The 27,728-nt window shown below is 37.6% G+C and overlaps 1 protein-coding gene across 1 annotated transcript; it reads left to right on the plus strand.

Moving 5' to 3' along the window:
• The first annotated feature begins 10,176 nt into the window (after positions 1-10,176).
• LOC102544134 (disintegrin and metalloproteinase domain-containing protein 25-like) lies at positions 10,177-13,696 on the plus strand. Its single transcript, XM_072952563.1, is given in 3 exon segments — positions 10,177-10,284; positions 11,070-12,651; positions 12,653-13,696. Coding segments are annotated over 2 exon segments (2,238 nt in total). The 5' UTR covers positions 10,177-10,284; positions 11,070-11,191; the 3' UTR covers positions 13,431-13,696.
• Positions 13,697-27,728: the final 14,032 nt, after the last annotated feature.

A 27,728-nucleotide genomic window follows, 5' to 3' on the forward strand; every position in this document is an offset into this window, starting at 1 on the left:
CATTACCATAACAGGAGTGGCCCTTACCCCATCTACATCAATGAATGATCATCTAGACCAAAAATCAATAAGGAAACACTGACCTTAAATGATACATTAGGGTAGATGGACTTAGTTATACACAGCATTCTATCCAAAAGCAGCAGAACATATTCTTCAAACGTGTACATGGAACATTCTCCAGAATAGATGTTAGGCCACAAAACAACACTCAATAAACTAAAGAAGACTGAAATCATATCAAGCACATTTTTTGACCACAGTGGTATGAAACTAGAAATCAAGTACATGAAGAAAATTGGAAAATTTACAAATATGTGAAGAATACAAAACATACTACTCAACAATCAATGGATCAAAGAACAAATAAAAGAGAAACCAAAAAGTACTTTGAGACAAATGAAAATGGGAGCAGTTTCTAAGAGGGAAGTTGATAGTGATAAATACCTACCTCAAAAAAAAATTAGAAAAATCTTTAGTAAACAACCTAACTTTACATCTCAGGGAACTAGAAAGAGGAACAAACAAGGCCCAAAGTTAGGAGAAGAAGGGAAATACAAAAATGAGGGCAGAAGCCAATGAAATAGAGACTAAAAAGACAATAGAAACTATCAATGAAATAAAGAGCTGCTTCTCTGAAAAGATAAAATTGACAAGCCCTTAGAGAGGACTCAAAATCAGAAATGAAAGAGAGACATTACAACTGGTACCACAGAAATTTAAAAAGACCATAAAACTATTATTAACTATTATATGCCAACTAGACAACTAGAAGAATTTGACAAACTAGAAGAAATGGACAAATTCCCAGAAACATACAACCTACTAAGACTGAGTCATGAATATATATAGACCCTATAGAAAAACTCATTTTACTAGACCTACATTATCCTGATACCAAAGCAAGACAAAGGTGTCACAAGGAAAGAAAATTACATGGCAATATCCCTGAGGTACATAGGTGCAAAAAAGACTCAGCAAAATATTAGCAAACTGAATTAAGCAATACATTAAAAAGATCAAACATCATGATCAAGTGGGATTTATTCCAGAGATGTATGGATGGCTGAACCTGTGCCAGTCAGTCACTGTGATATGCCCAATTAACAAAATGAAGTATAAAAATTGTATCATCACCTCAAGAGATGTAGAAAAAACATTTGAAAAACTGAAACATTCTTTTAAGATAAAAATTCTCAACAAAGTGGGTATAGAGGGAATGTACCTCAACATTAAAAAGGCCATATATGACAAACTACAGCTAACATCTTACTCAATAGAAAAAACTCCTTAAGATCAGGAACAAAACAAAAATGCCTACTATCACCACTTGTATTCAACGTAGAATTTGAAGTCCTAACCAGAGCAATCAGGCAAGCAAAAGAAACAAAAGGCATCTGATTGGAGAGGAATAAGTAAAACCTCACTAACTACAAGACATGACCTTATATATAGAAAATGCCAAAGACCCCAGCAAAGAACTGCTAAAACTAAAAAATAAATTCAGTAAAGTCGCTGTGTACTAAATCAATACACAAAATTCTGTTGTGTATTTATACACTAACAATAAACTGTCAGAAAGAGAAATTAACAAAACAATCTGATTTTCAATTTCACACACACAAAAAACTTAGGAATAATTTTAACTAAGAAGGTCAAAGACTTAACCTGTACACTGAAAACTACAAGATATTAATGAAAGAAATTGAAGAAGACAGAAATAAATGGAAAGACAGACCATGCTCATGAATGGTAGAATATTGTGAATATCCCCACGCCAATGGCATTTTTCACAGAAATAGAACAAATAGTCCTAAAATTGGTAAGGAATCACAAAAGACTCCAAATAACCAAAGCAATCTTGAAAAAGAAGAACAAAGCTCTGGAGGCAACATGCACCTGAATTTAAAACCATATTACAAAGCTGTAACAAAACTTTATGGTATTGGCCTTAAAACAGACACACAGATCAGTGACAAAGAATACAGAGCCCAGAAATAAAATCATGCATATATGGTCAATTTACAAAAGTGGAGCCAATAATACACAAAGGGGAAAGGACAATTTCTTAATAAATGGTGTTGGGAAAACTGGGAAGCCATATGCAAAAGAATGAACCTGGACCACTATTTTACACCATATAAAAAATTATCTCACAATGGATTGAATATTTCAGCATAAGACCTGAAACCATAAAACTCTTAGATGTAAACATAGACAACAAGCTCTTTGACACAGGTCCTGGTGATTAATTTTTAAATCTGACATAAAATGCAAAAGCAACAAAAGCAAAAACAAGTAAGTAGGACCACACCAAAATTTAAAAGCTTCTGCACAGCAAAGGAAACCATCAACAAAATGAAAAGGTAACCTACGGAAGGGGAGAACATATCTGCAAAGCAGATCTGATAAGAGTTTAATATCCAAAAATTTATAAAGAACTCATATAACTCAATAGTAAAACAAAAAGCAATCCAATTTAAACAATGGGCAGAAGAACTGAATAGACATTTTCCCAGTGACATACCGATGGCCAACAGGTACACAAAAAGATATTCAACATCACTAATCATCAGAGAAAAGCGAATCAAACCAATGAGATATCACCTCATACCTGCTAGGAATGGCTCTTATCAAGAAGGTAAAAAATAACAAGGGTTGGTGAAGATGTGGAGAAAAGGGAATTCATGCACTGTTAGTGGAATGCAAATTGGCGCAGACACTATGGAAAAAAATACGGAGGCTCCTCAAAAAATTATTTAGAGCAATCATATGATCCAGCAACTTCACTTCTAGATATTCATCTCAAGAAAACAAAAATACTAACTCAAAAAGATATATGTACATCAATGTTCAATGCAGCATTACTTACAGTAGCCAAGATGTGCAAACAACCTAAAGGTCCATCAATGGATGAATGGATAAAGAAATTGTGATATATAAATACATACATAAACAGTAAAATATTATTCAGCTACAAAAAAAGAATGAAATCTTGTACTTTCAAAAACATGGATGGACTTTTAGGGCATTATGCTCATTGAAATAAGTCAGAGAAAGACAAATACTGTATGATCTCACTTACGTGTGAGATCAAACCAAACCAAACAAACCAAAGAAAAAGCAAAACCAAGCCAAGCAGAGATACAGAGAACAGATCAATGGTTGCCACAGGCAGGGAGTTGGGGGTTGGGAAGTAGTGGAAGAAATGGGTAAAGAGGGTGAAAAGGTACAAATTTCCATTTGTAAGTCATGGGGATGTACCTTACATAGTGATTTGGTTAATAATACTGTATTTCATATTTGGAAGTAGCTAAGAGAATAGATCTTAAAAGTTCTCATCACAAGAAAAAAAAGTGTAACTGTAAGGTGACACACGTTAACTAACTTATTGTGATCATTTCACAATGCATACAAATATGGAATTATGTTGTATACCTGAAACTAATATAACATTATGTTAATTATGCTTCAATTAAAAATTAAAATTAAATTTTAAAAGAATTTCATGTTTAATATTTCGCTTGCCATTTTTTAAGGTTAATAACATATGTATATAGCAGTAAACAATAAACTGCTTTAGCATTTTGTTTTTGAACTGTTTAAGAACGTACATTAGATTATTAATTGTTTTTCCGATTCTATTGAGATGGTCACGTGCTTTTCTGTCCCTTTAATCTATTATTATGTTGTGTTACAAGAATGGATTCTCAGATGTTAAATCAACCTGGCTTATTCGGTATAAACCCATTCAGTCATGGGAAATGTTTGCTCCCTTTCTATTTTCTAGAAAAGTTTGCTAAGGTTTAGTATTATCCATTTTCTAAATATTTCATAGAATTATGATCTTAGATTTCCTTTCTGGAAAGATTTTCTTATTAATTTCTTATTATACTCTATCATACTTCCTGTTTTTCCCAAGTCAATTTTAGTAACTTGTATCTACCACTTGTCCACTTCTTCTAACTTTCTTATTTGTTGACATAAAGGTTTCCATAGCATTGTCTTATCAACCTGGGATTATACTGATCCATTAAAAGAACAAACTTTTGGTTTAATTGAGTTTTTCCGTTTCCTATTTCATTGATCTCCCCACTATTCATTACTTTTTCTCCTTTTTACTTTGGTTTTAGTTTGCTGTTCTTTTTCTTGCTTATTAAGGTGAAATCTTAGGTTACTGATTTGCGATCTTTCTTCTTCTCTAATATAAGCAGTTTGTTATAAATATCTTTGATGTTATATAGTCACGCACTTACATTAGGTCAAGAACCATGTAGAAATTATCCTTTACTTCAAGTTAAAGTGGTATCTTCTGATCCTTACAAGTTCAAAGGGAGCCAGTTGTTCTTTATTAGTGCTCCCTTGTCTTACTGTCTTACCTCTTTCCCTTCTCAGTGTGCTCGCTCCTCCCTGCCCACACTTCAGGGCTTTCAGTGCTTGGCTATGATAATTAGTAAACTCACAGCTCTGTTCGTCGGTTTTTCACTTTGGGGGTATTACATCTGAATTCAGCTTCTTTTTCTTCTCATACCACTACAGATATATTTCAGTGATTTATTGCCAAACAACTACAGTCTGGATACACAGAGATTAGAATACTTGTATGTATTGTATCTACATGTTGTGCATTGAATGTTTGCAAAAAATGAGACCATTTACACTGAAAAATCACCTGTTCTGAGCAAGTTTCTTTTTAACTTTTATATGAAAATACCTGTCTCTTCAATTACTTAAAAATACATTTCCTAACGTTCCCTTTAGTATTCCAAGTTCGTAACTTTCAAAGAGCAGAAAAAGTATTCATATTTTCCAAGCTCTAGGAAGATAAAGAGTGCAGGTAAAAAAAAATCTCTTTTCATACTTAGTGTTATTATTTGTTATTTCAAATCCATAAAAAATATGTACCTTATAATTTGTGTGTGATGACTACTTTGTAATAAGTTACTGTAAAAAAAATAAATAAACAGAAACCTCAATTCAATTAAGAGACCAGAAGGGGGAGCTCTCATACTCTGCAACAGTATCAGAGCCCAACAGGAAGGAGAAAACTTCTTTCCTGGCCAAGGACCCAGCCAATGAAAAGCCATGGACTCTTCTCCTCCTCTCTGGGAAGGCCTCCTTCTTCCCTTGATGTGCAAGGACCTGCACGTGGTGCTCCATGGTTGCACATCCTGAACTAAAACTCTGTTTATCCTGAAGAAACCCATCTTTGTTGGCAAAATATCTTGATAGTCTTATTTCAGTTCACCATTTACAAAAAATATCAAATTAAATTTTCAATTAAATGTTGCTACAGCCTATTAAGTGCAAGGCATTGTACCTGATATGTAAACATTACAGTATAATTCTAATTGAAGAAAAAAGCAACAAATGTTTGATATTGTACTTTAACTGAATAATTTAAAAATAAAATTTATTGTTCTTTCTACATGCATTTGAAAATTTCTCTAATGCATATTTGTCAAAAGAAGCTAAAACTAAGTACAAATATTTTAAATTGTTCAACTTTTCCCAATATTAAAATATTTTATTCTCGAATGTCAGAAGTAGATGGATGTGTATGGCTCTGACACAGATGTGCAAGATTTTTATGTGTAAATACCAAATGCCAGATATGCTTTACCTAGATGTAAAATGAATATAAATGAGGGCAAGTACTCAATGTGTATAGCATGACATTTCAAAATGTTTCCATTCACACATCTTTTTTCAGTAACATTTTAAACCTGTCAGGAAAATTAAATGACATTCCCTAAGACATCATTATATTAAAACCTGAAAAAGGGAGACTACTCATTTAGTAATCTGCTTTTAAATTAGTGACATTGAAAAGAGGATTAAATCATTGCTTAAAATTCAGGGGAGAAAATGAAGGAAATTACACCGGCAGGCTCTTGAAACATGACTTTTAACTTCATGAATCTAGATATTACCATAGATTTAGATCATTAAATCTATGATATAAATGAGATATGCTTTCACTGACTGGTGCATCTTCAGAAGAAAAACTAAAAACATATTTTTTAAGCAAGTAAAGCACAGAGGTTGTTTTCAATACTGATGCACTACTGGTGATAGATGCATAACATTCTAGAGGAAGAAAGCTATTGTCAGCAATGACGCATCATACAACATGTCTGTAAGAAGCACTGAAAAACAACATCATTATAAAGTTATGACAGCTTTCATAAGCTAACAAGTTTTTTAAGTTTTTAAATTATAACAATACAGGGATTGAAAGACTCATCAGTAACTGACAAACCTCACAAAGTGCATAAGAATGGCATGTGAAAGACAGAAAAAAATCATTTGAATTTGCAATATACAGGAAAAGTAGAATTATTACTGGCTGCCATGTATTTACTAGCTATTATGTGCCAGGCACTATGATAGGTTATCATATATATTATTTCTAAACTGAACATTGCTGAACATCTGTGTCCTCTTTTGAGGATGAAAATACTTGCGATTAATTAGAAAAAGGAGGATTTGAACAGAGGTTACCAAGCTTAGAACTCATGGGAATTTTTCAGGTATCAGCACCATCTAATCATTTCATGATGGGCCTCAAAAATACTAATCATTTAACAAATTTTTTAATATCTTCTTTGTGCCAGTCATTGAGCAAGGTTCTGGGAGAAGATAGGATCAACTGGCGAAACCCCATAGTTTAGTAGAGCTTATTATCTGGTAGGGGAAGACAAATACACACACACACACACACACACACACACACACACACAAACAGAACATAAAGTGTCAGATGATGAAACACATTACAGAAAAAATATATATAAAGCAAGGCAATTTGGGAGTTGGGGGTCAATTTTAATTAGAGTAGCTAGGGCAGCTAGGGAAAGACTCACTAAGGCAGTCGTTTTGCACAAAATCTGAAGGAGGTAAGACAATTTACAGAAATTTTATCTGGAAATATAGCACTCTAGCATGAGGAAACAGCAAATAAAAACACTCTGAGGTGGTAGTATGCTTGTGCTTTTGAGGGACAGGAAGAGATCATTGTGGTTACAGAGCAATGTGGTATCTGTTATTTCCAGACAAGTGGAAGGCAAAATTCAAAAATTCCATCCTGAATGGCTTGTTGTTAGAATAACCTATTGTGTAAACTTTCATTGTTGGGTTTTCAATTTTTTCAAAAAAGCCTGATACGAAGATTAATTGGTGATTCCCTTTATGAGAGCTAAAATCTCAAGGCAGTGAGAGCAAGAGCACAGAGAAGTGAGGGAGGAAGTGATGCCTCAAAAGATACAAGTGATGGGTTACTAAGGTGGCTACTGTTTGAAAAAGAACCACAAAGAAATATAGAAAATTGCTTGGCTGGTTTAAAACTCAGCCATAAAAGGCATCTTGGAATAAGCTACATGTAGAAACGGTTCCAGGATCCATGACTTCTCCATGTAATTTATCCAGAGATGGATGGGATGAGAGAAAGGAGAGGGAATTTATCGGCCTGGATTCCACCTGTCTTCTATTTCCAACTGGTCAAAGTTCACCCCAAGACAGACTAAAACCTAGGACCTGAGACCCTTCACTACAGTGCTTGCAGCTGGACAAAGGTCTCCTCAAATGACACACTACCAAAAAAAAAAAAACTGTAAGTGACTAAAAATAACTACATGTATGTGCAGTTAAGTCAAAATCTAAACAGTAAGATGCAAAGGCTAAAATCCAACTGCCACTTCTGGGGTGGCAGGAACAAAAGCAGGTACTACACATGATCCGTGGACGCAGCACCACCAAATGGGGCAAGCAGCCCACCTACGCCACCCACCGGCTCGACCCCTGATCTGCCCCTCCCCTCAGCCCATTTAAGGAACCAGCTTGGCCACCACCACCCCCAACTCAGGGAGCAAGCAAGAGCATCTGCTATTTGTTTTCACTCTCTCCTGCCGCAGGGCGAGTCCCAGTAAAGTCTCGCCTGAATTTCTCATCTGGCCTCTTGTCAATTTCTGTTAAACAAAGAGTCCATGAACCTGGGTCAGTATCAACCCCAAAATAAATTACTTCACATTTCTATATTATGTCATCTGTCCCATTTATTGGCTGCTTAGGAATCCAGGTGCCATAAACTGGTGTGTGGTGGGAATATGTCCTCTGTGCTTATTTATGAATACTGAACATTTGCTTTGACATCTTGTGAATGTGGTATGTACACAGAAAGGTCCTTCATAGCAGCGTCTGCCCATGTGACAATGTAGAGCAATAGAACACCTCTTGCTAACATCCTGGGAAACTGCCCTCAGTAAGGACAGCAAGAGTGATCAAAGCTTGCCTCTAAGTCATAAATCAGTTTTATATTCAGGGAAAACGCTGCAATTTTAAATTACATACACGTTGCGCATGCCAAAACTCAGCAGGCAGTGGGTGAATATATCTAAGCATTCATGACAAGGCAGTAAGTTCATCAAGATACCATGCAACAACTTGACATTATGTATGGAGGTAAGGCAGTCTCTAGAGGGATAACTTGATATTATAACAAAGGCAGTGGAACCAATGATTCCCCTTACATTTATTTAAAATCATTATAAACAATCTCAACTAAACAACCTCAACCACCACCTAAAAGAATTAGAAAAAGAAGAACAAATAAAGCCTAAAGTCAGCAGAACGGAGGAAGTAAATAGAGATTAAGAAATAGAAAAAATGAATCAAACTAAGAGCTGGTTTTTTGAAAGAGTAAACAAAATAAACAAACCTCTGGCTAGGCTCACAAAGAAGAACAGGTAGAGGACACAAATAAGCAAAATAAGAAAGGAAAATGGAGAAACTGCAAACAATGTCATAGAAATACAAAAATCCGTAAGAGAATTAGGAACAATTATATGGAATCAAATTGGACAACCTAGAAATGAACAAATTTCTAGAAACATACAGTTCACTATGACAGAATCAAGAAGAAAGATCACTTGAACAGACTGATCACTAGAAGTAAAACAGAATCAGATTAAAAAACCTCCTTGCAAACAAAAGTCCAGGACCAAATGGCTTCGCTGGCGAGTTCTACCAAACACACAAAGGACTCATACTGATCCTTCTCAAATTCTTCCAAAAGACTGAAAAGGAGGGAATACTTCCTAACTCATTCTATGAAGCCACCATCACCCTGATACCAAAACCAGGCAAAGACACTACCAAAACAGGCCAATATCGTTAATGAACATAGATGTAAAAATCTTCAACAAAATATCAGCAAACAGAATCCAACAACACATAAAAAAAATCACACACTATGATCGAGTTAGATTCATTACACGTCACACAATACTCCAGAGCTACAGTAATCAAAACAGCATGTACTGGCACAAAAACAGACCTCTGGATCAATGGAACAGAATAGAGGGCCCAGAAATAAACCCACACACTTATGGTCAATTAATCTTCAACAAAGGAGGCAAGATGTACAATCTACAATGTACAATGGAGAAATGACAGTCTCTTCGGCACATGGTGTTGGGAAAGCTGAATGGCCACACATAAATCAATGAAGTTAGAACACTCTCACACTGTACACAAAAATAAACTGAAAATGGATTAAAGACTTAAATATAAGACAGATACTATAAACTGCCTAGAAGAAAACATAGGCAAAACATTTTCAGACATAAATCTTAGCAACATTCTCCTAGGGCAGTCTACCCAATCAATAGACATAGGAGCAAAAATAAACAAATGAAGACCTAGTTAAACTTACAAACATTTGCACAACAAAGGAAACCTTAAGCAAAACAAAATGATAACCTACAGAACAGGAGAAAATATTTACAACTCAGTCAGTCAGAGAGAGAGAGAAACAATATATATCACCTATACGTGGAATTTAAAAAAAATAATACAAATCTACTTATTTACAAATCAGAATATGATTCAATACTGAGAAAATAACAAGGGACTAGGGCAACAGAATGATCAAAATCACTGAAATTATGGTGCCCATGCTGTCTGTCAGGGGCTCACAGCTTGGGGATAAGGAATATAGTCAGAATTCTACATACTGAAGTGTAATTAGAACTGACATTTGATAGAGATGGTGGAGCCACAGTGAGGAGGGACTTTAGCCAGTTGTCATGGTCTGTAGAACTAGAAGAGTCTTGTTGCTAAGCAGCTGATCTAGAATTTAATCAAATAGAGGCACAAAGAAAGGAATTTATATTTTACTATGCCACGTGAGGTCTCGAATAAGAACTCTGTTCATAGAAATAGGCAGCACAAAACTATGAACATGGTTATAGCCATTAAGGACCATGGGAATTACTAATCCATCTGGTAAGTCATTCAAGAATGTAACTGTAAAGGACAGAAGCGCTAGAATTTGTGTACGCCTGAACACACACACACACACACACACACACACACACTCACACACACACACACACACACACACATACACACAGAGCAAGAGTCTTTACAAAGTACTCAGATCATGAGAGAGGTCAATGACATTTATTACTTCATATTCTACTCTAGTTTACTTGGTTGAGAGCCACAAAATTGTGTTTTAATGGACTGTTACTCATATTTTGGAATTAATGAAAAGAACACAGGAAGATAACAGAATAAGTAATAATTTGTTACATGAATATACATATATATATGCAAAGGTCAGTGAGGAAAATATTTGTGAGTACTTTTAAAATATCATTTGAAATTTAAAAGAAAACTAATAATTTGATAATTACTCCATGAGAATATCTATAAATAAAGACTCCCGCTTAAAACAGGGTATCTGATTCCCCTTCTGTTGGGACCCATATGTTTTATGTGTTTATTGTGGAAATGTCTCCACACCCCCGTCTATTTAGAGAACAGAATAATGAATCAGTAGGTGTCCTTCATGTAAGTTCAACAAGCGCCAGCCGAGGCCAACCACCATCCTTCTGTAGCCGCACAGTCTCACTCAGCCTCACCACTGCTTACGAGCAAGTGCCATGCAGCGCACGGAGCCACGGCGTCAGCCCAGCGCTCACCCATCTCACCCACGCCCTTCTCTTCCCTTCCGTCTAGCTTTGCTCCTAACAACCACCCCGTCTCTGCTTTTCCTGTTGTTTTAGTGCTGCGGCTCTGGCAGTGTGACTCTGCCCGAAAACAGACTGAAGGTCAGTGCTGCATACAGTGATGCGTCCTGCCCTGCACACTTCTGCTCTCACCGGTGGCTCCATACCCTGGCGCCAGAATGGCTGTGGGTGAGGCCCTGGCACACGTGAGGACCACTCTCCCACTGCTACTCTGGTCGCAGCTGCTTCTGTTGCTTTCTGGATCGTCCTGTGTTGGACACGCCCAACGCCATGGTCCTCCAGAAGTGGTCATACCCTTGAGGGTGACACACACTGGCAGGGGCGTGAAGCCTCCAGGCTGGCTCTCCTACAGCCTGCGTGTCGGGGGCCGGAAACACGTTCTTCACATGAAGGTCAACAAGCATTTGTTCTCTCAACATTTCCCAGTGTTCACCTACGACGACCAGCATGCTCTCCTGCAGGAACAGCCCTTTGTCCAGAATGACTGCTACTACCAGGGCCATGTGGAGGGGGACCCGGAATCCCTGGTTGCCCTCAGTACATGTTTGAGGGGCTTTCGAGGAATACTACAGATAAATAACGTTGTTTATGAAATCCAGCCCAAAAGGCTTTCTACCTCATTTGAACACCTGCTATATAGAATGGACAAGGAGGAGACACAGCTCCCACCCATGAGATGTGGGTTAACAGACGAAGAAATAGCACGACAACTGAAGTTCCAAGAGAGTGTTGAGCCCACTTTGATGCAAAGTGGGTATGAAGGCTGGTGGACCCACAGGCGTTTTCTGGAACTGGCAGTGGTGGTGGACCACAATCGGTACCTTCATCATGAAAGTAATACCTCAAAAGTGCAGGATGAAGTATGCATTGTTGTCCATATAATAGGTAACTTTTTAAATTCATTGGATGTTAAGGTGCTCTTAATTGGAATTGAGATCTGGACTAAAGAAAACCCCATTTCAATAGATAACATAGACAGTCTCCTGGAAGGATTTTGCTCCTGGAAAAAAGTAAGTTTTAATACCCGCTTGCCCCATGACGTTGCACATGTCTTTGTAAAGAAGCAATACGACATAAACATTGGCTTGGCCTATATAGGATCGGTGTGTAACCAGCGTTTTAACTGTGGAGTTGATAGTTTCATGGGTGAATCTTTGTATAGCGCTGCATATATTGCATCACATGAGATTGGTCACAATTTGGGTATGCCACATGACAATGGCGACTGTGAATGTGGGAGTGAAACATGTATCATGTCTCCAACAAAATCGACAGCAGTGAGTTTCAGCAACTGCAGCTACGCTGCCTACTGGAACAGCGGTGCCCAAAAAACATGTTTGAACCTTTCACCCAATACAGAGAACATTTTCACGTACAAACACTGTGGGAACAGTGTGGTTGATGAAGGAGAAGAGTGTGACTGTGGTCCCACTTACACGTGTGCGACAGATCCCTGCTGTCAGCCAGACTGCACTCTGACACCTGGGGCCGCCTGTGCTTTTGGGCTTTGCTGTGACAACTGCGAATTCAGGCCACCAGGCTTCCTGTGCAGAAAAGAGGAAAATGAGTGTGATCTTCCAGAGTGGTGCAATGGGACATCCTACCAGTGTCCAGAAGACGGACGGGACCTCCTGCACGGGCGGGGGCTACTGCTATGAAAAGAGATGCAACAATCGCAATGAACAGTGCAGGCAAATCTTTGGCAAAGAGGCCAAGAGTGCAGATCAGAACTGCTACAGGGAAGCAAATACCCGAGGTGACCGTTTTGGTAACTGTGGTGTCAGAGTCACTTCATATGTAAAATGTGACACCTCAGATATCCTGTGTGGGAGGGTCCAGTGTGAGAATGTGACCAAAGTTCCCGTTCTGAGAGATCACACGACTGTGCGCTGGACTCACTTCAATGGAGTCACCTGCTGGGGTACAGACTACCACTTTGGGATGACCATATCTGACACTGGCGAAGTGAAAGACGGCACAGAGTGTGGTGCAGGACGGATCTGCGTCCAAAGAAAGTGTGTCCTGATGTCCACTTTGAAAAGCAGTTGCTCACCTGAGACCTGCAATATGAATGGAGTCTGTAACAGCAGACATCACTGCCACTGCCACTTCGGGTGGGCCCCCCCCAGCTGCCTGGACGAAGGCAGCGGAGGCAGTGTGGACAGTGGCCCACCCCCCAGGAAACAAGAAGAAAAGGTGGAAGACAAGATTTACCTCCAACTATTTTGGGGGATTCCTTTCTTTGTTTTATTGTGTTTCTTACTTTTGCTTTTTAGGAGACGCCAAAAATCGCCTAAGAAACAAGAGGAGAATGTCTCAGCCTCACCTACGGAAGAGCAAACTGTTTCAAGTTCACCTACGAAAGAAGAGCAAAGTTTGCCAACTTCACCTCAGTGAGAAGAGCAAAATGTCGAGACATCACCTAAGGAAAAAATAAAAAATGTGCTGATCTCACCTAAGGAAAAAGAGAAAAAACTTCAAATTGCATCTTAGAAAGAAAAGCCAAAATTTACAATTTCAAACACGAAGCCCCAATACCTATGAAATTTCTCATGTCTCAAGTTTCCTGGAAGCAGACATGTTAAAGCATGTGTCACAGATCATTGTCAAAAAACCCAGAGGTATTTCATTATTCTAATTATAAACATCACCCTTTAAACAATTACACTAATTCCTGGAATATTTCTACTTTCCATTATTTTAAGCAAATTTAGTGGCTACTTTTTCATGGAATTAGTCTGTTTCCTGACCAAAGGCACAGCTCCTGAAGTGTGTGTGTGTCTGTGTGTGGGTGTGTGTGTGTGTGTGTGCATGCACTTTTAATTTGCTGTCTCTAAATTACAAACATCCGTCTCCTTTGTACTCTTTGTCACATACAGAAGGGGAACCTAAAAATCACATTTCTTCCTCGCCAGTCCCCTTACTATTGATCCTGCTAATGGAAAGATGAGAGGGGAACTGGATACCTGGAAATACTTTATTGCTGTGCATGTCAGAATTGAGTCATTTATAGCTCTCACCTTGACAAGACAGTGAATTTCAGTCTGCATGTTATTACTATATATACACATATTTCCTTTTGTTTTCATAACTATACATATTATAATTTTACATATATATATGTATTTACATGTATATATATATGTATATATGTATGTATATATTGTTTTCCCATCAACTTCCATAACGGAGATTACTTTTCAGCCTCAGACATACTGGCACAGCTACCAAGCATCTTAACTTCTCAGTTCTGAGTCCGAGGTCTTTAAGTTCTCCATCAAATCCCTGAGTCCTAAATTGAGTCCTAGATCCATGGGACCTATTCAAAAACTGCAGGTCCTAATAACCCATCTCTTTCCTCTGAGCTCCACTCCTAAGAGCAATAGCTACACCTCCTTCATAATCCATGGTGAACCCCGTGGTGTAGATTACTTTTTTGTGCCTGAACTCTGACTGATACAGTAATTATCTGATTATAATGGAGTACACAGAAAGAAGTCTGACATCAGAAGGTTTGAATTTTTCACACTACTGCCCTTATCATCTTGGGGGTGTGATTTAAACTTAGAATTACTTTAAAGTCTGAAAAGAGAGGAAAATTATACGTGCCACTCAAGCCTTCCTAATTTCACTTATTAAATGGATAGAAGATTTCCAGTCACGATGTCAGAGTAGTGGGACCATGAGCTCGCCTCTCCTCGTGACTACAACAAAACCATAACCAACTACTTAAACAACTATCAGGAAAAAAAAGATTGGAACCTAGCAAAGAAAAAGATCTTCTTCATCTAGAAACACAAAGAGGGAACCACAGCAGGATGGTAGGAGGGGTAATCACACAATATAACCGGGCCGCATAACCCCCAGGTGGGTGGCCCACAAGCTGAAGAATAATTAAGTCGCAGAGGCCCCCTCGCAGGAGTGAGAGTTCTGAGCCCTACCTCGGGCTTCCCAGCTCGAGGCTCCGGCACTGGGAGGAGGAGACCCCAGGACATCTGGTTTTAACGGCCAGTGGTGCTTAACTCCAGGAGCCCTATGGGACTGAGGGAAAAACAGACTTCATTCTCTTGGGAAGCATACACAGATCTCATATGTTCCAGGTCCAAGGGCAGAGGCAGTGATTTTATAGGAACCTGGGTCAGACCTGCCTGCTGGTTTTGGAAGGTCTCCTGGGCAGGTAGGGGACAGCTGTGGCTCACCCTGGGGACATAAAAGCTGGTGGCAGACATTCAGGGAGTGTTTTTCTACGTGAGTTTTCCTGGAGGCTGACATCTTGATTGGATCATTAGCACCAAGACCTTGCCCCACCCTACAGCCTGTAGGGAAGCCTCAGGCCAAACAACATACAGGGTGGGAACACAGCCCCACCCATCATCAGACTTTCTAAGCCACAAAGGCCTCTAGACATGCCCCTACACACAGCCCTACCCACCAGAGATCCAGGACCAAGCTTCACCCAGCAGTGGGCAGGCACCAGCTCCTCCTGCCAGGAAACCTGTACACGCCTCTAGTCCAGCTTCATCCGCCAGGGGGCAGATACCAGAAATAAGAAAACAAGAACCCCAAAGCCTGTGGAAGGAATCCACAAACACAAGCCATACTCTACACTGGGACCAGCTGGACCCTGACCCTTGGGTGACAGTGTACTGCTGGGACACCTAGGACATCTCCCACAGAGGGCCACTTCTCCAAGGTTGAGAAATGTAACTAACCTACCTAAAAATACAGATAGAAAGATAGACAGTATGAGGTGGCAGAGGAGTATCTTCCAGGTCAAGACACAAGATAAAAATCCCAGAAGAAATAATGAGGAGATAGGCAATCTATCTGAGAAAGTTTAGAGTAATGATGGCTAAGATGTTCAGAGAACTCAAGAGGAGTATAGTTGCACAGAGAGAAGTTTTTAGCAAAGAGTTGGAAAATATAAAGAATACCCAGAGTTGAATAATAAAATCACTGAAATGAGTATCATTGCTAGTTTCCAATCTTTTTTTTTTCCAATGGTTGTTTAAGGAGTTGGTTATGGTTTTGTTGTAGTCATGAGGAGAGGCGAGCTCATGGTCCCACTGCTCCGAACCAAGAATAGACTAATTGAGGCAGAAGAACAGATTAGTGAGCTAGAAGACAGATTAGTGGAGATCACTACTGCAGAACAGAAAAAAGAAAAAAGAACGAAAAGAAATGAAGGTAGTTTAAGAGAACTCTGGGACAACATGAAGCATACTAAACTCACATTATCCCAGAAAGGGAATAGAGAGAGAAAGGACCTGAGAAAAAATTTTGAAGGTGTAATAACTGAAAACTTCCCTAACATGAGAAAGGAAACAGTCACCCAAGTCCAAGAAGCACCGAGTTCCACCCCGGATTGATCCAAGGAGGAACACATCAAGACACATAGTAATCAAATTGAAAAAATTTAGGGAAAGGAGAAAAGCAACAAATAACATACAAGGGAACTCCTATAAGGTTATCAGCTGATTTTTCAGCAGAAACTCTACAGGACAGAAGGGAGTGGCACAATATATTCAAAGTCATTAAAGGGAAAAACTTACAACCATGAATGCTCTATCCAGCAAGGCTATCATTCAGATTTGATGGAGAAATCAAAAGCTTCACAGATAAACAAAAGCGAAAAAATTCAGCCACCAAACCAGCTTTACAACAAATGTTAAAGGAACTTTTCTAGTTATCAAACCACAAGGAAAGAGAACAAATAGAAAGAGGAAAAAAAGACCTACAAAAACAAACCCCAAACAATTACAAAATGGCAATAAAAACATACATAACAATAATTACCTTAAATGTAATGATTAAATACTCCAAACGAAAGACACAGACTGGCTGAATGGATACAAAAATAAGACCCATACATATGCTTTATACAAGACACCCACTTCAGAGCTAGAGACACATGCAGGCTGAAAGTAAGGGGATGGAAAAAGATATTCCATGCAAGTGTAAATCAAAAGAAAGCCAGAGTAGCAATACTTATATCAGACAAAAAGTAATAAATTAGACTAGATGGACTTAATTGGTATCTATACAGTATTCCATCCAAAAGCAACAGAATACATATTCTTCTCAAGTGAACACAGAACATTCTCCAGAACGGACCACATGCTGTCCCACAAAGCTAACCTCAGTAAATTTAAGAAAACTGAAATTGTACCAAGCACCTGTTCCAACCACAATGCTATAAGGTTAGAAATCAACTACAAGAGAAAAAAAACTGCAGAAATAGCAAACAATGGAAGCTAAACAATATGCTACTGAACAGCCAATGGATGACTGAAGAAATCAAAGAGGAAATCAAAAATACTTTGAGACAAACGAAAATGAAAACACAATGGTCTAAAACCTCTGGACACAGCAAAAGCAGTTGTAAGAGGGAAGTTTATAGCAATACAAGCCTACCTCAGGAAACAAGAAAAACCTCAACTAAACAGCCTAACCTTACACCTAAAGTAGCTAGAGAAAGAGCCTAAGGTCTAAAGACGTTTTACTTCTTTCTTAAAGTCATTAATCTACTAGGTGGGAGCACTGATTTCAAACCTTAAGCATTTATTCATCACTTTACTTTTTCAAAAAAAAGGACTAACACTGACCTCAAAATGCCAGGCTAAAAGAAAGTAAGCCTAGGAGAAATTAGGAGGCTGGAAACAAATAAATAAATAAATAAATAAGCAAATATTAATGAAATGGATGCTAAATAAACAGAATGGAGACAATCAATAGGATGGAAATATATTCCTTTAAAAAAAAAGACAATAGACAAAACTCCAGAAGTACAGACGAAAAAGAGATAAAATGACAAATAAAAGTATTAGTCATGAAAAATTATAAATTGTTACATATACCGCATAGCAGACAGATACTTAAGACATTATAAATAAATGCTATGAAAAAATTACCAAGAAACTTAGATGGAATGTGTCATTTTAAGTAAAAATATAAATGATAAATGGATAGTATCAATTTCTAAGATAAAAATCTGATTGACAAAATAAAATTAATATTAGATGTATTATTTTCCCTATATTTTACCCAAAGACAGCAGTCCCTAAAGGTAAACTGCTGAGTGTTAAGCTTCAAGGAACAGATCTCAATTATTAACATGCAGAAATTAGTTTATAGAATAAAACTATAAGAAAAGGTATTCAACTAATAGTATGGGTCTAGTAAAAATTTGGACAAGAACAATGCAAGAAAGACTGACTGACTTCACTTACAGAGATCAATACAAAAATCATAACAAATAACAAGTATATCAAATTCAGCAAAAATGAGGAAATAACATTTCCTTAGGCAGAGGGGAGAAAATATTTTCGTAGAGTTTATTTTTAAAAGGCAAAGGTAGTTTAATACCAAAAAATATCAGAAAACATACTTTTTACTGGATTAAAGAAAACAAAACATATGCTCATTCTAACAGAAGCAGAAAAAGAATTAAATGACATTTAAGCTCTACTGACAATGACAAGAATTTCTCAGCCAAGTAGGAACAAAAGGAAACTTTCTTAACCTGATAATATATATCGCTGAGAAACTTATAATGGAACATTCCTTAAAATGAATTTTTTAGAGGTATTCACAGTAAAATTAGGAATAAATCAATGTTGCTCTATCTCATCACTTACGTTAACTTTTTATTTGAAGACCAAGACAAATTGAATAGATTGAGAAGAAGTAAAAACTATAGAAATGAAAGGTAAATATTAAAAACTGCCATTAAATGTAGCTTACATGAATTTCTATGTAAAAAACTTTGTTAAGAGGAAGTTTAGCAACTATAAGGTATTTTAAATAACATAGAATTCTTACAAATCAATATAAATAAAAATCAAAAACTGGTTTGTCATATATATGAAATACCAATGAGTAGAGAAACAAGAACTCTTACCATAGAGAAAAAGGTAAATGCTCGTAACCACTCAGGAAAAGTATTTGGCAGTATCTCAAAGCTGGGCATATGCAAATAAGCCATATAAGCTAATAATTCCAACCACAGCTATATACCCATCCAAAATGTGTATTTATATCCTCCAAAAACATGTACATGACTGTTCATGGCAACACTATTCATTACAGCCAAAAATAGTAAAAACTCAAATATGAGCTATACAGATCTTCCTCAAATTATGATGGAATTACATCCTGATAAACTTACCAGAAGTTGAAAATACCAGAAGTCAAAAGTGCATGTGATACACCTAACCAACAAAACGTTATAGCTTAGCCCAGCCTACCTTAAAGGTGCTTAGAACATTTACATTAGCTTAGTCAGTCAAAAGCTTATTTTATAAAAACACAAAGCTTATTTTATAAAAAATGTTGACTATTGACTAATTTATTTAATGTCGAGCTGAAAGTGAAAAACAGAATGGTTGTCTGCATACAAAATGGTTTTAAGTGTGTTAGTGTTTACCCTCCTGATCACAGACATGCTTGACTGAAAGCTGAAAAATTGTTGAGTTGTCAGAAGTCAGGGACCGTATCCACAACAAATGTTACGATACTTAATGTCCATGCAGAAAAACAAAATATAAGAAAATTAGAATTCCACCTAAGCCCATGCATAAAATTAATTCCTGGCAGGTTAAAGACTTAAATTTGAGAGAAAACAAAAGGACTTGACCCTGGTTTTAAAAAAAAAGGAGAATATCTGATCAATCTTGGAGAATGGAAGCACTTCTCTAAAAAGACAAAAACGATATGGCCTATAAAAATAAAGATGTATAAATCAGAGTAAATTAAATTAACAATATGTGTTCAACTAAAGACACCATAAAATTTAAAAGTCATAGACTAGGAGAAATATTTGCAAGAATTATATTATTATTGAGAATATGTAAAGCATTCATATATACAAATAAGAAAGACAACAATCTAACAGAAAATCATCCACAAGTTTTGGGCAGAAATGTGGGGAAATAAAATTCTCATATGCTGTTGCTGAAAGTGAACTGACATGACTATTTCCTAGAGTTATTTAGCAATAGCTACCAAAAGTAATGGTTTGCATTTACTCTGATCTGGCCATTTTCAGTATGTACAGTACATCAGATAAATTGTTGCATATGTGCATATAAAAAAAGTTGAGTATTTATTACAGAATTTTTTTAAAAATTGGAAATGTTTTAATTGTCCTTTACTTGGAAGGGAATATACGTACAATATACTACTAAAGAGCAATTTTGGTAAATAAATTAGAGGTGCTCCTGGCAGTAAGGCTAAACATCTGAAATGACAACATTGTGTGAAAAACCAAGTAGCCAATAATTCGTACAGTATTTTCCCATCAATATACAATTCGAAATATGAAAAACAAGTCTGTATTGTTTCTGGACACATACCAGTGTATCAGAGGACGATATCACTCCAAATCACTATCAAATTCTTAGTAGTAGCTACTTCTGAGAAGGCAGAATACAGTGTGATACAGTTAGCTGGGGAGCGTCAGGGTGGGATACTCTGGAAATTCAGCCATCCAGTCAAGCAGTGTGGTAAAGTGTAAAAATTTAATGGAAATGTAGGAGATGTATGTTTTATATAGAATCCCTACATTTTCCAATAAGTTGAAATATTTCTTACTTTTTCTTAAAAGAAGTATTCTGTTGGGATTTCAGTAATTATTTCCTTGAGTCAGGAGGAACATAAAATTATGTCAATGGAAAACAACCCCAAAGGGACTAATTATAACATAATTTTAGGTGATATTCGAACAACTTATTTGCATCAGTCCAGCTTCAGTTGCAAAACAGAGAAAAACTCTACTCCATTAAAAGGGAATCTCTAATACTGGGTATTAGGTGATTACAAAACTCACAAGAAGGGCTGGAAAAAGGGACCTTAAGCGCGAGTCTGAAGTGACCCACAGGCCACTTTTCTGCCACAATCATGGAGCAGGGTGTACTGGGCAGGCTTGTCCTGGGAAACAGGACCAACAGGAGCCACAAACATGAGAGAACCAGGGAAGAAATGAACATAATCCATTGATGGAGACAACAAGTGGAATACTCGAACTGGTTCTCTCTTATTTTGCAGCGGATCTACCTTCGGAGTGGAACTGGAACAGCAGCCCCTCTCAGATCCCTGCCCGCCGGTTTCTGGCCGGAAGTGATGCTTCCGGCTCTCGCGTTCTCTGGCTCTCTGCCGCCGGGCTCGGAATCGGTCACGTGTGTACGGAGGCTGCGAAGCCCCAAAATCTGCCGTCGGCAAACCGGAAAACCAGAGAGTGAGCGGGAAAGCCGGCGGTCGGCGTCACTTCCGGCTGGGAAGCCAGCGGGCTTGAGAACTGAGGAGAATGGGTGCTTCAGCTCCACGGGGGAGGTAGGATGGCCTCGGAAGGGAAAATCAAATATTCCCGCTGCCATTGTCTCTGCCTCAGAATAAGGTTCACCCCTTTTCTGGCTCACCTGTCATCTCATCTTGGTAGCCTGCGTTCTAAACGCTGGACTAGAATGTTCGCTGCCGCCCGTACGCCATATCTCACGGGAGAAGTGAGAAGAGGAGGGAAAACAAGAATGCGGCTTAATTTATCAGCTATGCAAATATCGTGTAACGGAGGTTGATATGTGCATGTATCAGGATGGAAGAAACACCTTCCGTTTACATTTCTTGGTCTGTGTTCTCTCCGCCCGCCGCCTGTGGCCTCTGCTTCATGTGGTAGTCACTCAGAATTTTTTAAAAAGCCAGTTTCTGCCTGATGAAACGGTTGGATTTATTAATTTTATTACATATGTATCCTTGAGTACAGGTCTTTGATTTTTCTGGGTGATAAAATGGGAGGATCGTGTAAAGCATTTCTGCTGAACACTTAAGTACGATTATCTCAAAATAAAAACAAAAAACCACAAACACAAACACTCGTGTTATTGAGCTGCAAGCTGCATTCTTTCACAGAATTCACTTTTTACCCGGAAGAACAGCCGACAAACCATGGTTATTCAGCCTCAATTATCTGGCAGGGATTTTCTTTTTAAAATGAACAGAACCTGTCACTTCAAGGACAGCCACTGACAGTACTTTTTCTTAATGATAACATTTGAGCTTTCAAAACCAGTATTAAAATTTTGGAAAATCTGGAACCACCACATTTTCTAATACAATGTCCTGATGAGATTAGTTGTAAAATTAAAGAATGATTTTTTAATATTTTTAGCAAAATCTATCAAACGTGGAAGTTTTTCATTAGTGAAATATCTTCGAAAACGGTAAAATATTCATCCAAAATGTAAAAGATATGCCAATAAATGTTAATGGAATAGTATAAAAGAGTTACTGATGTGCTTTCAATTTCATTGGTTGCAACTAACATTTAAGAAACTAGCACTTGTTGAATTTTGAAGCAGTACCTGAGAAGAGTAGCTATAATTATCCCAAAATATTAAGATACTCCTCTTTTCCAAATGCGTATTTCCGTGAGGCTGGGTTTGTGCATATACTTTAACCAATAAATCATATGGCAATAAGTTAAATTCAACAGCAGATACAAGAATCCATCCAATCTGTTAAGTCAGACATAGAAAATGCCACTTTTCTCATGAAATTTTTGCTTTGGAATATATCATTGTTTTTCATGAAATATGTTAATGAGTTTATCATTGTCATTTTAAATTAATACATATTGCATATTTTAATTCTTTAATTTTAAAATACTAAATATCAATATACATAGCCCAGTGTTCTAGAATACATTAACTTTATATTATCTTTCAGTATAACCTAAGAAATCTATCAGTCAGGATTAAGTTCAGCTATAGTTGATAGACAACTGAAAATAGTGACTAAAACAAGATAGAAGTTAAATTTCTCATGAAATATTGGGACATAAGCAATTGAGAGTTAGTATAAGGCCCTACAGTAGTTTAAGACTGGCCACACCAATAAGTATAGAACTTACTACGATCCAATATGGAATTACAGCTATTAATTGCCATTCCGAGCATCAACTTGAAAAAATGGAGAGAAAAATACCAAATATACATACCAGCTACTTTTTAAGAAAGTCAGCCAAAAGCTACCAGAGGTTGCTTCCTCTTCTACCTCACTGCAGTGTATGATCACATCATCTTTAACCAATTCATCTATCTCATTGTAGTAGTGCATTATGGGTGGAATTTAGATAAAAAAGGAAAAAATTCATCCCAGAAAATAAATATTATCAAAATCATAAGAGTAGACCATGTGGAGAACTTGTCCACAAAGAATATTTGAGTTGTGGAATCATTTGGAGTGATAAGATACACAGACGAGCTTTCAAATCATAGAAATCTTATATGATAAACTAGGAAGTTACATGTGCCGAATACAGACATCAGCATGCTGTTGCAAATTATAAGAGCAAGCAAGTTGCATGATGTAAGCCATGTTTTTAGTGCATCATTCTAAAGCAATATGAAACAGGAAATGAAGGATTTTTTTAAAGGCTGTGAGGACAAAGAATAACAAAGTGTGATGCGGACGTGATCAGAAGTTAAGGCAATGTAAATGTCATGGCAACTGCTACTGTCAAAAAATGCTGGAGACCGTATCCCTTAGCAGTAACAAAGTTTTCCCTGTCATTTCAATGTTCTAACAGGGTAGTAGAGGGAATATATCATTAGTTTTAAAACCACTCTTGGGTTATATTTTTTCTTTCTGTTTTTATTTTTGGATTTGTATTTATTTTTATACACAGATTCTCAGCCTATTCCCCTGGACCGCTAAAGATCAGAAATCTGTGTTAAATCCTCAGATAATGTTTTTTTCTTTTTTTTACATTAGCCGTGTATGAAATTTGCCTGATTGAATCATCCTGAAGCAGTCTTCCAACTCTTAAGTTTAATTTTAGTTAAAATATCATAGCACTCTAAAAAATTGTCAATTCAAAATTACAGTATTTTTCAATTTGTTTTCAAAAGTGCCTCATTACCTCCTAAAGCATAAATCATTAGTGTCAAAATACCAAAATGTAGATCTTTGAAACTGGGCTCATGGATTTATAAATCAATGATTAATTATGAATTTAGTTGAAATATAATAACATAAAATCTATTTGCTCACATGTGGTAGAGGCACATCAGATCCTCTCTTTGCCAGTTGGCCACTATTCTTTCATTAGAAATTACAAAACTTGTTAACTTGAAGGTTTTCCCCACACTATATATATTTAAATAACATATTTTGATTTGAGATTTAGCTTCTACTGAAAGAGCTAGTGTTATTTATTTCTTCACCTGAGTCTGTCCTATTTATTGATTTAAAAAAAAAAAAACACCTGAAAAGTATTACGAGCTGTGCGGTATTTCAACCTTGTCATGTTTAGTTATAATTAGTTTAAAGATGGACTTTAGCAAATCTGTAAAGTATTTTTATCTGACCAGCCTTGTTAATTTTAGGTCAATTTGGAGCCTTTTATAATTCATTTTTGTTTAGACTCAGTTCAACAAACTAAATATACCATAGATGGTTTTGCATAATTTGATATTCGGCAATGTACAAACAGGCTAAACTGCATATAAATGAAGGACAAGATCACTTTATAAACTGAAACTTGAAAAAAATCTGAAATGAGAATATCACCATCAGCGTAACATGAATAAACATCCTTCATTCACTATGACGACTTTGTTCAATTAACGTTTAATTAGACCCCAGGGTACCAGATGGTGAGGTGCTGTTCAACAACAGACCACAAGAAAATTGAAATAGAGACGTTTGTTACTCTCAGATCCTGAAGGAGGTACAAGGCAAGCCCTAAGAAGCCACATGGCTAGGGCGGCGCTGGGGGCGTCAGGGCAGAGAGCCAGGTAGGACCTCGGGCACGTGCCTTGTTTTTACTGTCTATGGTGGAGTGGTTTGGGGTTCCCAGGCCGAGGCTGGTTTGGACAAGTCAGACCAAAAAGAGCAGGGTTTTGGTAAGCTCCACAGGGGTCTTACCTCAGGGGGGCACACAGAGAAGGCCCTGGGAGGTGGGGGAAGCTGTTGATCACAAGGGCTGTTGTGGAAGTCATACTAAGACCTTCCGTTTGCTTGTGACTGTCAGGCTCTTATCTAAGGTATGGGCTTGCATACACTTGCCAGGTTAAGGCCCCCTCAGGCCACTTGGCCAAACAAAATGGTTGCTGAGGTGGCAATATGATGGAGAGCTTAGCTAAACGCTCAGCGTCCACTAACTGCAGGCGTTAGGCTTCAGTGGTTAGGGAGCAGCCGTTCCGTGGGATCGATTTATCTTGTTCAGGGAGTATTAGGAACACTGGCGTTCGGTGCGATGGCCTGTCTTCTGACAGGACACCTCGCAGCAAGAGCGCTGAATTTGATGCTTGTATCAGCAGAATGAACATAATTATGATGTCACCTATCATTTGCAAATGACTTTACAAGGGACTTTTTAATGCATTACCTTCCATAGTGAGCTAAAACTAAGAAATATTTTAAGGGCTTACTGAAATTTTATTTAATCATATTGGCTAATGAACAATGCAAATGATAGAGCCAAGATAAGACATGGAAATCAGATTTTTAACATATAACAATATAGGAGGGTGAGAAAATGTTAAATAAGTGAACGTGTTGGCTCTTTTTTGTTGTTGAGACCGTTTATATACATGGCTACAAAGAGTGTACCACTGAGTTATCGTTGAACACAATATCTGTTATTGGTAGTAACAGAGACTAAACACAAATTTCTTTATGTAGATTAAAATATTATAACTGATAGAAAATATAAACTTCTAATTTTGTATTAAATATCAACCAACTTAATTTCCTTAACAGTCAGCAACATCAAGCATTGCAGACAGTAAATACTTTACATTCTATAATAAGGTTTTTAATTTTTTCCTGGATTCATTCCATCTACAAAGGCAGTCTTCCATGTTCTAACCATAGTTTGAGCAAAACACTGAATCAGGCTATAAACGATTCTAAGTGAAAGAAAAGTAGTCAAAACAAATCCCTAAGTATGTAATTAGCATGTTGGCTTACCAGCTCAAGGAGACACTAAGTAACCCATTAAATTTAATTATACGAAGAACTCATTTAAAGAATCACTTCTGTAAGCTGCTTGCTCAAGCTTATCTAATTTTATGTCGGCACACATTTGTGATTGAAGAATTAAGTCCTAAATAGCTTCAGAGAGTAACTATCACAATATTATCCGTCCTGGGGAGGGGGGAACAGACCCCTCATTACACTGGGATAACTGAGATCCCACTTTCTAGAGCTTTTTCCTCTAGATTAAAGAGCAATTTTCAAACAACTCAGTTAATGGCACAAACTACTTAGTTAAACAACTTAGCAAGTCAGTCTGAGCCAATCCTAAGAAGACAGTTTGGTCCCAAAGAAGCCAGGTGGGTCAAAGGCTTTTTTTTCAGCCCGTTTCAAGAGGCCAGCCCTTCCAAAGGACAGGCCGAAGGCCGAAAAACTGCCACAGTTTCATTTGAAGCAATCCCTTGCCGAAGGGATTGGGTCAAAGGCATTTCTAGCCAGCTTCGGATGAAACAGTCTGATCTCAGATAAGACCAAGTGTACTTGCATACAGAGCAAGGCCGTAACCATACAGACCTTGAAATGGGTCCTGAATCCAGCCTGAGAGTTTCAGAAACAAAGAGGATGTGATCTCTCAGATCCAGGAGAAAGATACACGTTCAAACTCCAGGGTGGCAGAAAAACAAGTGAGCAACAGTGGGCTCAGTTTGGGGTACTGCACCTGTTTGTTCACTGTCGGGAGTCTTCTCTGGTCCCCATAAGGGCCACCAAAATGTTTACCTGAAACTAGACAGACATATTTCCCCAGCAAAGATGGGTTTATCGAGGGTCAGCAGAGACTTGCAGTTGGGGATCTGCAACCGTGGTGAACCACATGCCAGTTGCCACGTGCAAGGGAAGGAGAGCACTTTTGTAGAGAGGAGAAGGAAGTTGGGAGGGCTGTAGTTAACAAAGAGCCCATGGCTCTTCATTGAGTCTTTGCCAGAAAAGTCTCTCTTCCTGTTGGGCTCCGCTACGTTTCAGGACATGAGCTCCCCCTGCTGGTCTCCCAACTCTATTTAATTGAGGTTCCTGTTAATTAATTTTTTTATATACCCTTAAATCTAGAATTTCAAAAGTTGACATGCAATAGGTTATCAGACACGTTGCTAGGCAGAAGAAAGGAGATCTGACACGTAACCCCAGCTCTACATAATACCCCACAGTGCAGCACAGGACAAGCCTTCTATTGCTCTGGTCTTTCATGCTCTCTCCAATAAAATAAAGGGTTAATGATCTTTACGACACTGTCCTTCGTTCTTCGGAAGCACATAATATGTAATGGGATATCATATCTGTGCCTAATTGTTATAAACTGGCTGAAAAGGGACAAGTTAGGTAAAAAATAATCTTAAATTTATAACTGTGGTCCCCAAATTGTACTGAAGAAGAGCCCAGTATACTATGAGGTTCTGTCACAATTCTTTTTTTTCCTCCTTTTTCAGTTTCATTAGGTAGAATTACTACAGTTCGACTGCACATACACATTATATTGCATGTAAGTACATATATACAGTATAGTGCACTTTTTTAGTTTACATATATGTACTAATTACTGTTTCTAAGAACAGATTAGATCTTTAGCTTTTTAAACTTACATAGTTATCAAAGGAATAAAGCCAACTACAAAATAAGAATCAACAGAACGCAGTAATTCAATCAAAGGACAACATGACGCATTGGACA

The sequence above is a fragment of the Vicugna pacos genome, chromosome 31 (genome assembly GCF_048564905.1).
Source record: "Vicugna pacos chromosome 31, VicPac4, whole genome shotgun sequence".
Lineage (NCBI taxonomy): Eukaryota > Metazoa > Chordata > Mammalia > Artiodactyla > Camelidae > Vicugna > Vicugna pacos.